The 14,032-nt window shown below is 36.5% G+C and overlaps 1 protein-coding gene across 2 annotated transcripts in view; it reads left to right on the top strand.

The window, feature by feature from the left end:
• Window positions 1–14,032, top strand: part of LOC119639595 (TBC1 domain family member 4) — a 76,111-nt gene that overhangs the window by 18,134 nt on the left and 43,945 nt on the right. For both annotated transcript variants that reach the window (XM_038037068.1, XM_038037067.1), the window contains exon 2: window positions 3,944–4,531. In XM_038037068.1, the coding sequence (XP_037892996.1) occupies window positions 3,944–4,531 (588 nt within the window). The remainder of the gene's footprint in view (window positions 1–3,943; window positions 4,532–14,032) is intronic.

Here is a 14,032-nt window from a genome sequence, read left to right as displayed (position 1 = left end):
CGTTGATCAGCAAGGAATTTCGCTGGAGGGAAGACAGGAAGTTCGAAGATAGGCAGAGTCAAAAGTCATTTTCTCTCTGGGTACCTTTCAAACTCACTCGCTGAATAATGCTGTTGAAGATTAAATTTTTATTATATTCTCGCCTCCTAATGCTACAAAGTTGTCCTTCAGATTGTTATAGTTATGTGAACTATCTGTTGGCAGTTAATTTTCACTATGTCTGTCTTTCTTTAACAGCTCTCAAATTCCTATAGCTTAGTAGCTACCAAACGCGACTATCAAGTCCCAGTGCGGCAGATCATACTTTAATCACGAATGGCGGGTGGCCGTGCCTACAGGGAAAACTTGGAGCGATAACATTTACACCTTCGCGACTGTAGCTGCCTACTAGTCATCTGTCCCTACTTTTCTCAAACTAATCATCACTGCGTCTGTACCTAGTGCAGAAACATTCCCTAAATGACTGGTCATGGAGGAAAAAAAGAACCAAAAAAAAACCGCTTACCATAAAAAGCTAACATACCACATGACTTGAAGTCAAACATTACGCCTCTACGATTTTAACAAATTTACTCCACAAATCTCCCGAACAAATATTTTATGAATCCATAAAATCCGTTCTCTTCATACTAGCAGTAGTCCGTGGCGAGAAAGTAAGAATATCAAGGTACGATAACCAATGATTTGCTTTTTTTCAAAGTATGTGAAACACTTGCAACCTCAAGTGAGTGCCAAAAAAAAAAAACAACAAGAAAAAAAAAAAACGAAAAAGTGGTTAGTTGCGGTGGATAGTGGGAATATTTAGATAAGAGAGAGAGAGACAGGGTAATGCCTTCAACCATGCATTGTAATTTGTAGTCTGCCACCTTCAAAGGCAAAAAAAAAGAGAAAATATGGACAAAATGTAAAGCACTGTCATCAGTCACTCATACATATATTCGCATGCATTTTTACGTAAAAAGCTATAAACTGTCATTTTGCAAAACGGAAATAACTGCAAAGAAGAAGAAATACTGTTGGTTTGTAATTTAACCAAGAAGAACGAGCAAATACGACGTAGGTACAGTTAGCATATAATGCCGTCGAAGTTGATGGATAAAGGATTGCGTTTTCATGTCTTGAAGGATGCAATCAACGTATAACGATTCGGTCTACTGCTTGAAGAAAAGGTTTTAATACGTTCAAACTTCTCATAAGGAATATCTGAAATTGGACCGAATTTATGAACTATCGATTCTCGTACTGAGTAACAAGGCCCCCTTCAATGATTAAGGCTTCACGTCAGATGCGGACGTCAAATCCCCCCACACAGATATCTGTCGTGCTAGGGAGAGTGGGTTTATTGGGCCATACACAATAAATATATCCGGTTTTCCAGTGTACTTTAAGCCCCTAGCTTATAGAGATTGTCTAACTCCCTCTAAGGCGCCGGTTACGCAAAATTAACCCGGGTATCATCAGGCATCGTGGCGTAAAACCTTCACGGGTAGAGTACCCATGTTAAATCTTCAGAGAAATCTGTCTTACTGGGGAGTGAACTTCTTTGAATTCAACGAAGTCTTCGGTTTTTATAAGAAGAAGGAATTGAATTAATAGGTTAGCAGATAATGTTCAACGCTTCCTAACTCCAATTGGACCTACAGACGTAGTTGGGATGTCAGATTTAATTCGAATTTCAAATCTCAGCCCGAAATCGAAATTCTGACTAGAAAATCCGACCGTAAGAAGGACCTGAAATTACGATTGGAATTCCCATTAAGGTTCGGACGGATATTAAGATTTGCTTTGTACTCAAAATTGGAATAGTTTTTGAAATTCCAATAAGAAGTCGAATTCTGATTTGTATCCAAGCCGGTTTATATTCTTTACCGGAGAGTGCAGCCATCGGTTGTGGCATAAGACGGAATCGGTGATTTTGACGTAATTTTATGAATGATTGAAAGTAAGTGGTGACACACATGTAGATATGTACTTCTGCCGCATGCAGCAAATGAAAGAGCAAATGTTCTACGTATCTGGGGCTGTCATGAACGATATTGTCGTCTGTTGTTGACTCGCTCAGCATGTAACAAGAAGCAGAAAACAATCTTTCTTGTTGGAAAAACATTGACATCGGCTGATTTCATTCTGTACTGTCTTACGAAGGGACTCATAACCTGCCGAGGTCCATGTAAAACGTGCGTACTCATAGACGTATCGATTCAACTGTCTGTTGAGTGAAGCTTCTACCGCTTTAAGAAACTAGCATTGAAGGGTAAAGCGTGCACCTTGTTAGATGTGCTCTGTTTAATATTCAAGTTAAGGTTAAGTTTGGAAATTGGAAAGATATGCCTATAAAACCGACTAGTGGAGTTAAAGTTTCCGTACAAAGTGACTGAATCATGGAAAAATTGTAATATCACTAAATGAATTACGATCTTATGATTTAGCCAAATAAATATCAGATCCTTCTGCCAGACCTTTTTGGTGGAGATGATCTAAAACTAATTTAGCTTTCCTTTTAGCTTCGTTTTGTGCTCTGCACCACTTATGGTACAAGGATGAGGATGTATGCAACATACAGAACGACTTGACCTTGGACAACATACCTTCTATTATACTGATGTATACTGACCTAGCTTGTCTGTCCGTCTGCCTGCCGTGTTTTTTTTCTTCAACGTGCAGAACGCAATTTCTGAGATATTTTTGATGGAATTTGCTATGTTGAGGATTTCGGCCCAAGGACAAATACTATTGAAAATGGTTCGGATCGCACAACTTTTCTTCGATTACTTTCCATATAAAGCTTTACTTTGACAAGACCATATGCATAGTTTACCCATAGTTCGACTTTTCGAAGGTATTATGGATATTTTAACAACATTCTAGGCTTCTTGAGAGTTGCAGGACTTTGTACATAACTTTTTACATAACTTAACTCGTCAATAAAAATATGTGCCGCCGTGGATGAAATATTTTTCGAACGTAAACATTCCTCTTCTATGTAAATGTATATATATAATAGGTTGGAGGGAAAGTTCTGTCGTATTTTAAATAGGCAGGTAATTTTTCTTGCAAATAAAAAAAAAACATCTGGCTAGTAAGTCATTCGGATTTTTTTTTCTTGTTTTTTTAAATGCTGCATAATATAAAATGAGTCTTTCTTTACCGTTCAACATTTACGTGTGATATTTAAAGTGAAAAACATGTCAGCAGATAAAGTGCATTTACGACACTGTCTTTTTTTATGAATTTCAAAAAGGGAAGCAACGCATCGGTTGCATGTAAAAATTTATGTGCGCTATTTGGAAAAGATATTGTAAATGTTCGTACTTGTCAAAGATGGTTGAGCAAATTTCGTTCTAAGAATCTGAGCCTCCAAGAAAGTGATCGATCTGGACGACCATCCAACATCGATAACGATGTTTTGCGAATGTTTTGCGTTTGGAAAATAATCCACACATTCATCCCAGCTTACCTGGAAGATGGCAACAGGTTGTAACAAATAACGGAGCATATATAATTGATTAATATTAAATACGTATTTTTATAAATGAATTCAAATATTTTCTTAAATATACGACAGAACTTCCCCGCCAATCTATTATAATAAAGCTTAAGACAATAGGAGATTTTTCTTTCCTATTTTAAGTTCGAGAACCGTGAGTTGAACATCGAGTAGAAGAGAGCCAAATCAAGAAAAATTTTCTATCAAATATATCTAGTATTGAATAATAAGAAGCTCACGGTCGAGAGATAGTGATAGAAAATTACTAATAGTGACCTGATGACATCTAAGGTGTACCAAAATTCAAGTTTGCCTTTAGTTAAGAAGAAAATTATTTCGAATTTTATGTTCTATTTTCTTCTTCTTCTTCCACTTTATCTGTAAAACCATGACGTTTTCTAGAAAGAACATTTGTTGTAACTTTTTTTTTTTTTTTGTCTTTTCTTTACTTTTCAGCTCTCTGTTGGCATTGAGAATGGTAATCTAGAATCATATAATTCGGATTTTGAGCTACAATTCAGTCATCCACTTAAGCATATTGTTGGTATGTGTCGTGTTATACATAAATCGAATAGTGGCAAACAAGTTGGTAATGGTTTTATGCAATTAAAAAGTCACCACCAACAACAACAACAGCAACAACAACAGCAGCAACAACAACAACAACAACACAATCATCAAAATCATAATGTTAGCCAGGGGGGCAGCACATATAGTAGTGGTCAGTATTACACAAACACCGGCTCAAAGTCAACATTGAAAACTTCAAATTCTTATGGTTCGTTGTCGGCCAGTGCAGCCGCAGCAGCCATAAGTGCTGCACAACGTGAACAACAACAACAACAACAACAGCAACAACCGCAGTCAACGGCTAGTAATAGCAGTGGTAGCGGTGGGGTTGGTGGCGACAAGAGTAACGAGCAAACCATACCAAATAATTTCATGGAATTTAATGGACCCCTAACGGGTTTGGTGTATTTAATGAAAGAGCCACGCGACCCTTTACTACATATTTATTTGTTCGAATGCGAAGCAGTTGAAGAGGTAAGAAAACGGAAAATTTATGAAAATCAATTAAAAAGCTTTTTATGACCTTTTTCCGTCATCATTCAAAACTTGTGTGTTTAACGGACAATTCTGCAAAAAAGGAAAAAAAAAAAAACAATAACAAGAACAAAAAAAATACCATTTTTTCCAACAATCATAAAATACTAACACAATTGCATTTTTGTTTTTTCCTTTTTCCGGGCGGTCGATTAATGGCCTTAAGCAAACATATAGACACATATACAGGTTTTTCTACTTGCTAGGATTCTATAACAAAGGATACGAAGGTCCTATACAAAGGGATAATAGTTTTGTTAAACTGTTTGCTATTGCTCAGCAAACCTATGTGATGCACATACTTGCGATTGCCATTAAAACTAGCGATGTCCTTCTAAGGATCCTCTCGCTGTTGATAGACTTAAAAATCATATATTCTATATATATATCGCCTCAATCGCCTAAATCGCAAAAAATAGTTGGCATAAGGATTAACGGAACTATGCGTTTTTAATCAGAATGGTTGTAAGGATCAAAGTCGCAGCCTAAGCTTAAGTGTTACTTAGAATAAACTTAACAGGACTAGAGACTAAATTTATGTGGGGAATGTTTTTTTTTTTCAAATGACCAATCACTCAGGGGATGTCGTCTATCCATGTAACACGGTAACGGCGAAAAAGAAGAAAAACCGAAAAGAGGAAAAGATATAGGTAGGTGACCGCACCCTAGTGGGTCTGTATGCCCAACCAGTGAATGCTTTGCCTTTACCGGCTCACTACGCTCACTACAGCTACGACCAAAGTAAACTTCACCGCACTGAGATTTTAACTCTCGGACCAAATTATTCGGTCGCTATTGTATAGATAACATAGTGAGAAAATGACAGCACGCTGAATAAGAACAAAGAGTACGGCAAAGTGAATTAAATAAATTAATGCAACTATAGATTAGCATCCAACAAAAGCCATTCATTTGAGGACTACTATAATGAAAAGAGGAACATGTAATTAAATTAAATATGTGTAGTTAAACTAAATTGGAATATGTTATACTGTTACCAATGAAGTTTGTGATCGTGATCAATATTATAATACCTAGGGTATGGAGATACGCCAGAAAGTTACCATTTCCGTGTAAGCACACACCTATCGCTCTCGTGTTCCACGTGGGAATGTGGATGACACACGGAATAGAAAAGAATGCGCATTCAACGCCACGAGCGTAATAGTTCTCGCATAATATCAAAGGGTTACCGCGAATATAATTACGTTCCCAATTGCCAGACGGAGATACGTATATCGACATATTGCCCTCGCCATGGCACTATTTACAACCTCTCGTGCCTTCCCGTGGGTAAGGCGCCCATTTGACATGCAACTCTACACTAGGTAAAAGCTTTTACCGCAATTGGGGCTAACTGCAGCCATCACGAAACTCCCGCGTTGGGCCGTTCCCCCTGCCAAGCAGAAGGAGTAAAATTTGCTTTAGGGGGCGTCTAGCACCTGTGGTGTCAGAAATAAATGACAACAATACCATGAGAGAAGAAATAATAAAAGCCTATGGTTAGCCTTTGCGTCAGGCCCCATACAATCTGAAACTCGGCATGCCACAGAATCTCTAGATGAAACTGCGGAAATATACAATCAGCCAACATAATACAAATGGACATTGTACTGTCACTCAGTGGGAGGAGGCGTGCGTGTAAGCGTACAATCTCATCAGATGAGTCCGATTCCCTAATAAGATCGATCCGTACAAGTAAGTGTTACGCTTGCCGTCAGCTCGTTTTCTTGCATAATATTGCATAACTTCAGTGTATTCATCTTAGGTGGCGCCTCCCTACTGCAGTCACCGATGTACTTGACTTATATAAAACTATATATTGCAAAAACAATCTGGTTTTAGAATTTAAAAAAATATTAATTTAATTTAACCGGCGCTTATGTGTGTGAGGTGTTTATCGCCCCCACCGCTTAAAATCTAAAATAAATGCTGATTTACCTGAGTTGTGAAGAAACCTCTTTAGGTTACGGTACGAATTTCAATTATCTGGGGTGCGCAAAAGTATGCTGTAAAAATGATTTCAATCGAACCCTTGACATACTTTTAATTAGAGGAAAACTTCGCATTTCATTGCATGGCAAAATACATATCGACGATAGCTTACCTCATCATAAAGTAATTCATGAATTTCATTAGCAGGCACATTGACCACCCACATAAATAAGCAGATCGCAACGGACCTGCAGCTCTTTATGTACCTAAATTATTATTAATAAAAAAAAAAAAAACTACATTAACGGGGTTCCTATCCCTATCTCTTTCATCTTATTGGGATATGGAGCAGCGTTAAAAGGGTGTTTATTATGGCGACATACTTGAGGTCAATTCCCGGCGCTTTCGACCGCACTTGCGATAGTTGGATTTGTGGGTACAGTCGCAGCGAGTATTTGATCTCTACACGCATTCATCTCCCAGGATGCAGTCGCACTCCATTCTTCTCTTCCTACTTCTTTCTACGTGGCCACAAGCGTGCTTATATTCATATAGGGGATAACATTTGAGTAAAAGATCATGTAGAAGCGTATTGCTCCTAGGCTGCGGCCGCTCTCCATTACTTTCTCTCTTTCACTGGTCATAGAAATTTCTCGAGTATTCCGTGCCCTTTCAACTTAGGAACAAAGAACGCAAGCGACTGGTGCCAAAGCACAAACGTACGTAGCGCTTCGTTTTCGTCTGTCCTAGGCTAGGGCATATTTGAGAAGCATGCTTTTCATATAATAAAATATAAGAAAATAGAAGAAGAATAACAGAAAAGCCAAGTAACATGCTAACGGTCATCTTAATGGACATCGGAAGAAAACAGAAATGCACCGGTTTCTTGCAAAATATCCTTCGATATAAAGGCATCCGAAGATGACATCCGAAGCCCTAATCTCAGGCGAGAACAGCGGAAGTAGGATCGTATACTGAGAATGAAGAACCCATAAGGATCTATGTCGAACTAATGCGAAAACGGTTCCGGAATGACTTTGACTCCAGTGTATGGGCATTAATTTTCAGTACGCTGTCATTATCTACGGAAAAAAAACTATCCATTTCTTCCCGCTTCTTTTTCTTTGACGGAAAAAATTGCTTATACTCGAGTACTCGACGAGTCGAAGAGTCGACGAGTCTGTTAAATGTCTGTCCATAGATTTTCGTGCTCAACCTACAGTTCGCAATTTTTGATGTTGCCAGCCCCCTAGGGGACATTAGCAGTACTAAAGTGGAGTGAGCTGACATCACCGCCTGCTGAGTAGGAACGATGTTTTGAACGGTGTCCTATTGTACGTCTGAGTCACGCTTGCATTCTTACGACGCAGACCTGAAAAGCTTAGTTGTTTCTTGAATGGCCTTGAAGGCGGAGATATCGGCACAATTTCGATATGGGATTCATATTCGGTTACGAAGATGAGAAGAATCTGTAGCCAACAACGAATATTACCTTGAATAAAATATTCTCTTGAAATATACCCTTTTTCCCATAAAAAGCTGGCAATGACTTATCTATAAACTACGTTAAACTAGGACTTTTGTCATATCTGGCATAGACGTTCATGTTATTTTTTGCTTATGGTTAGCTAAAGGGGTTTAAGTTTAGATGTGAATATGTTACGTTATATACTTGGATATCTGTTACATTTAGATTAAGGTACGTGAGGTAAACGAGTGTAAAGTTCGCGTCTATTTTTGCTATAAGTATCTCATGTTAATGGGTGTGTTTGGTAATAATGCATGTCCTCGATCATAGCAGTGTTCTCGATCTGCTTGTGGAAGTTATAATGAACTTCCCAGTATAAGAAATTTGAAAGACAAATGGCTTACTTCTTCGTATCGCTTGGAATCTTCGAAGACCTCGAAAGGATACAGGTTCTTAGGCGTAATCAAATTCTGAATCGATTTAAGCATGGCCGTCTGTCTGTCTGTCCGTCCATAGAATATCCGTCGTAAACTTTCTTCTTCCCGTAAAAATGAACTTATCGACTTTAAATTTGGCAGAAACATTGGAAGTTCTTGTACGTCAAGTTGGTGTAGCAAAAGGGCCAAATCGTTCGAAGGACGCGCCCACATTAACATGTAAACTGAGAACAGCTTCTTTTTGTGAAAAGGAATAAAAAATTTATTTTTTCCTCATTACTCATCAACTGGAGCGGGTAAATGTACATAAATTTGAACGAATATATTATGGGCGAGGTTGTAGTATCCATACAAAAATGGAAAGAGTTGACCACGCCTACTCAATATTGTAGAGTGTCAAAATTTAATTTTCTCCAATACAGACGCAGAAACAAGCTTCAAAAGCTTGATCAGTTTCCTATTTCAGATGCACCCAATGTATGTCCGTCTGTCTATTTGTCCAACTGTATATTTTATATGGTGAAGATTCTCCCGCTCGCCTACAAATTTTCAAAAGAATTTGGAAGTGACCTAATCTACAGGCCTACGCAACGAAAACTTTTATTTCGAAAATATCAGCCGCGCCCACTCCGTATTATAGAGTATGAAAATTTAATTCTTTTACCTACTTTGTCTGTTTTAGGATAACGGGGATGGGCATAAAAGATTCGACCATGACTAAATATAGTTTTCTTTCTTACATTGTTAATTTAATAATCCATAATATCTCTTGGGGTTTTCATGTCTGCCGCTCTTCGGACATTTTCTGTTAATCTTAGGGCATCATCTCTTTGTAATATTACGTGGAATCTATTTGTCCGTCGGGCTGGTAATGCGTATACTTTATGATTTGAATATATTATGTTGGTTTAGTAGTTGAAATGGGGCGAACGAAGAATGCTTACAGATTTGAAAGGGATGCTTTTGCTTGTTCGATAGCATGTTATTTTTTCCTTTAGTGCCGCTGTTGGTGATGGGTATTTAAAGGTGCTTTGTAAGCTGAGCATAATTTCTTTTTCATTGTAATTTTAGGTTATTAACTCTTTGTATAGCTCAATGCAACCCCGCAACAACCAACTTCAACATCAGCATAACCACTATCCAACCAATAACGCTGCTTACTGTTATCCATCTATGTATGGTAACGAATTTCCTCGGGGAGTCTTGTATGTGTGCATGTATTGTGTTGGTCATTATTTACTGCAATTGCTGATGGAATTCATTTTGCTATGAATGTTGTCGTTGTCGTTGTTATTACTGCTGTTGTTGTTATTATTGTTTTTTTTTTTATTATTATTATTGTTGTGGCAAAAAGCAATAATTGTTTGGCTTCCGTCCTACTTTGAAATATGTTACCATGTTCATATGTAAGTGTATGTGTGTATGTGTTCGTGTAAATTTAATTTTTTTCATGGCTTTTACATTAAACGATTTTGGCTTTGTTTGATTTTTTTTGTTTTCCTACTCTATACGTGTCAACTGCATATGTTCATCCGTTCATCCGTTTGCATAAGAGCGAATGAGTTCAACTCATTAGTTTTTTTCTTCTATAAATGATTTTTTAAACATTTTTATGACATTTTAATGTTTGGCAAATGTTTATCGTTTTATTAAATTTTATCTAATGGGTTAGACAAGCACTACTATAGTCTTGTTTTAAATAAAATGCAAATGTTTTTAATGGATTTCATTGTAAGGTAAAAATTCCTCTCTGTCTGCACATTACAAACGATATAATAGAAATCGGTTTCATTCAAGAGAATGTAAAGAAGAAACAATTGTCAGTTTACTTTAGTCTAGCTTAGGACGAGTTAAGTCAATGCAACAATAATTTAAAGTTTATATATATATTCTATGAAATAAATGCGTTTACATGAAATGAATTATATTAACTTAAGGGATATCCTTATTAAATAGATATACAGAGAAATTTATTTCTGGGAAAGGCATCGATGGTCTATTAAAATGCTTAAAACATGCTAGAGCTAGCATCTTTTAAAATGCTTGATATATTCTACAGAAGGCCTAACAGTCCACCCTTATTATGCTTAATGTAGTCTAAGGGAGATTTAACGATCATTTTTTATGATGCTTAATATATGCTAGAGAAGACCTAACAAGGATCTTTTTTAATGCTTAATATATTGTAGGGAAGGTCTAACGATTATCCTTTGTAAGTCTTAATGTGGGCTAGAGGAGGCCTAATAATCAAATAGTTGGCTCTGCTTTGCCTGACAGTAGATCATGAATGGAAAATGTTTAACAATTCGTCCGCCTGCAAGTGAACTCAGTTAATATATCTCGTATGGAAAAGAAGATTTTCGTTTACTACTAGCATCACAATGGTATAACCTTCAGTTAACTATCATAGTTTGGTAGACTTGAGATAAAAATCTTTCACAGACATCATCGTTTCCAAGGCTCTTTCTACACCCCTAACGGCTCTTGACAAATCTTATTTAATTGTGAAGAGACAGTCAAAGATACAGAGAGGGCCACTCTTCTGAGCTCAGTGCTTCGATGAATTTCTGAAGTCTCTTTATCCCAGTTTAGGGTTTTATATATATATATATATATAATTTGTCAAATTGTTCTTCTTTTCCTATATAGGAACCTCCTTTGTAGGAGCTTTTACTGACTCGTAGTGATATCACAATATTTTTGGCTAAATAAACTTCCCTTTTACTCAGAACAATTATTTTTCACATCTGATACTTGAAACTTGAAAACTTTAAATAGCAATAGTTTTACATATCACCGCGAATTTACGGTTAGCGATTTGCTGAATAGAACAAGAAGAAGAAAACCAATAATTTAACATTTGTTCAAAATTGTAAGCTGAAGGATACCAACTCATCTCTTTTTACTCAACTCAACCAATCATCTGTGTGCTGATTTTCTGACTCACCGAAGAAGAAGAAGAAGAAGATACTATCTCATTCTCGAATTTTATATTAGAGAGCTCCGCACCCAGAAATTGCTTTTACGTAATAAACAGGGGACATAGTGTGGTCTTTAACTTAACAAATTCATGAAAATCTGGGAGAAATATCATGCGGAAGAGATGTCTAACTTTTATGGTTCTAAGATTGCTCGACAAAAAGGAAAGCTTTTCTCTAAATTTCTATGCAAATTACTAATGTATTTGAAGGCCTTTCCCTTATCTTTCTTTAGCTGTGGCGAACTTCCTAGTGCCAAAGAATTCTTCCTTCTCAATCGTTATCAAAAAATTTTGCATTTTGCGCCATAAAATTCATTCATCAATTGTAAACTTCTATTAAACTACTACAACATCAGCAATGCACGAATACACGTTCAAGTGTTTATATCTGCTTTTATTTATGAATAATGAGAAAAAAACTAATTTTTTATTCTTTTCGAAAAGCAGAGGTGATCTAAGTTTATGCAGTATGCTAAGCGTATTTTTTCGACCAAATTGACCCATTTTTTAAGCCAATCTGCGTGCGAGAACTTCTCGCGTTTCTGTCAAACTTGAAGTCGATAGCTCTTTTTTATAGCCAGGAGAAGCTTTACAAAAGGCATTACACCGACAGACGGATGGATATGCTTATATAGATTCAGCTTATGGTACTGATCAAGAATATATATATATATATATATATACTTTATGGGACACAGACAAACGGATGAATATGCTTATTTGGATTCAGATTATGTTGCTAAGCAAGAATGTGTACAGCTTGTGAAGTTTCTGAAGCTTTCTTCTGGGCGTTGCAAACGACTTGAGAAAATAAACATATCCCTTATCCTTCGGTGATGGGTGTAAAAATGATTTAGCTCAGTATAATTAAAATATTTTCAACTGAACAAAAATACAAAAGATAATTAACCACAAAGTGAAACAAGTGAAAATATTATAATCGGGGAAGACCGACCATTAAATGCCTTCCATCACTTTGCTTTATATAATAATAAATCTTTATTTATTTTGGTAATAAATTATTATAAATTATATTTTGTTCTTATGCCGAGGTAGGTATTCTTCCCATGACAGCTCTTATCGGACCTCGGACTCTGGACTCTGGACGTTCAGAGAAATTCAGCAACATTTTTTTTCTTATTATGCTTCACTGTCTATCTTCATAAAATATTACAAATATTACTTGTCATGAGTATTTTCTTAGCAGGTGGGGTGCAAAAAATTGGCCTACATGGATCAAGTTTGATACAATTATTTTTTAAGCCAAAACACTCTTAAGGAGTAATTTTTGCCATAAAATATTAAAAAAATAAATCTTTTTTTAATATACACGCGTGTGTGGGAATGGATTCAAAAGATCACTTGACCGGATCCATATTTTTCAAAACAATTTAATCAGCTAGAATACTCAACAATTTTTGTCGAAAAATTTGGAAAATTATTAATTTTTTCCATATGAGAGTTTTTTCAAAATGAGGTTTGATATGGAAAATGATTCGATTTAATCCGTTTTTAAATAGGTTTCGCCTTTGGGTTTAAATCGGAAGTTTTGCTTAATTTTTTCAAAATATCTAAAAAAATACATGGGCAGATTGCCAACGGACAGACAGACAGACAAGATTCAATTGATTCGGATAATGATTGTAAAACGATTGCTAAAGTAAGAAATAGATCTAAGAGTTACATACGTCCACACAAAGTCTGTATACTACGGTATACAACGAACAGCGTAGCACAAAAAAAACGTACAAGGAAGAATTGACCACAAACTCAATTACAGTGTACAGCGTAGCAAGTTTGAAAGACCAATTTTTGCAAAAGCAACTACAGTCTGACCACAATGAGGAAAACCGTTAAAGTAAAATGTGAAGTACCTCCACATTACGCCAATCCACACAATTGGACATTATGACTAAGGTATTGCCAAGAATCAATACAAATGAATATCTTCGGCTCTACAATGAGGGCCTAATGTATCTCATACTGAAGTAAAGCACAATTGGAAAGTTTTGCCGGCAAGAACTGAGATAATTTAGTCTAGCATTAATGATAAAGCAGTAGCAATGTGTCGGGAAGACCTGATAACTTAATTGCTCGGGATTATAACGCCATGAAAAAATAAAAAATTCTCGGTTGTCGCAATTCCAAACTTTACTCCTTCTGAATGCTTAGCACGACGAGCACCGGCTGATTATGTATCTGCCCAGCGCTTCCATTCTTATAGACACGCTACACATAAATCAGTTTGTACAGTACTTCCAAATTTTCTCTAAAGAAAATGGTTGGGACATCTTATAACGAGGACCTTTAGTGATGTTTCCATTTATCCGTATGATGAAAACTTGCAAAAAATCGACAATGTTTATATATAACTAAAACACGCTATAGTGAGACAAGGCACATCCTCATATGTCCCTATACCACTTCGCATAGTACAATTATTCACTTAAGGACTTCTCGAAACAAGGTATGACGTTAGAAGTCGTCAAGAAAATAGTTCCAACCCAACAATTTTTAATAGCGTTCGTCCTTGTTCGAAAATATATTGATGTACCAAATTCGTACCTTGAATACAAGAAAACAAGATGGACAGACGGACGGATGGACGGAGACACATTCCT

This window comes from Glossina fuscipes, unplaced genomic scaffold, assembly GCF_014805625.2.
Source record: "Glossina fuscipes isolate IAEA_lab_2018 unplaced genomic scaffold, Yale_Gfus_2 112, whole genome shotgun sequence".
Classification (NCBI taxonomy): Eukaryota; Metazoa; Arthropoda; class Insecta; order Diptera; family Glossinidae; genus Glossina; species Glossina fuscipes.
The sequence above is the reverse complement of the archived record's forward strand: the minus strand, read 5'-3'. Positions and strand labels throughout refer to the sequence as shown.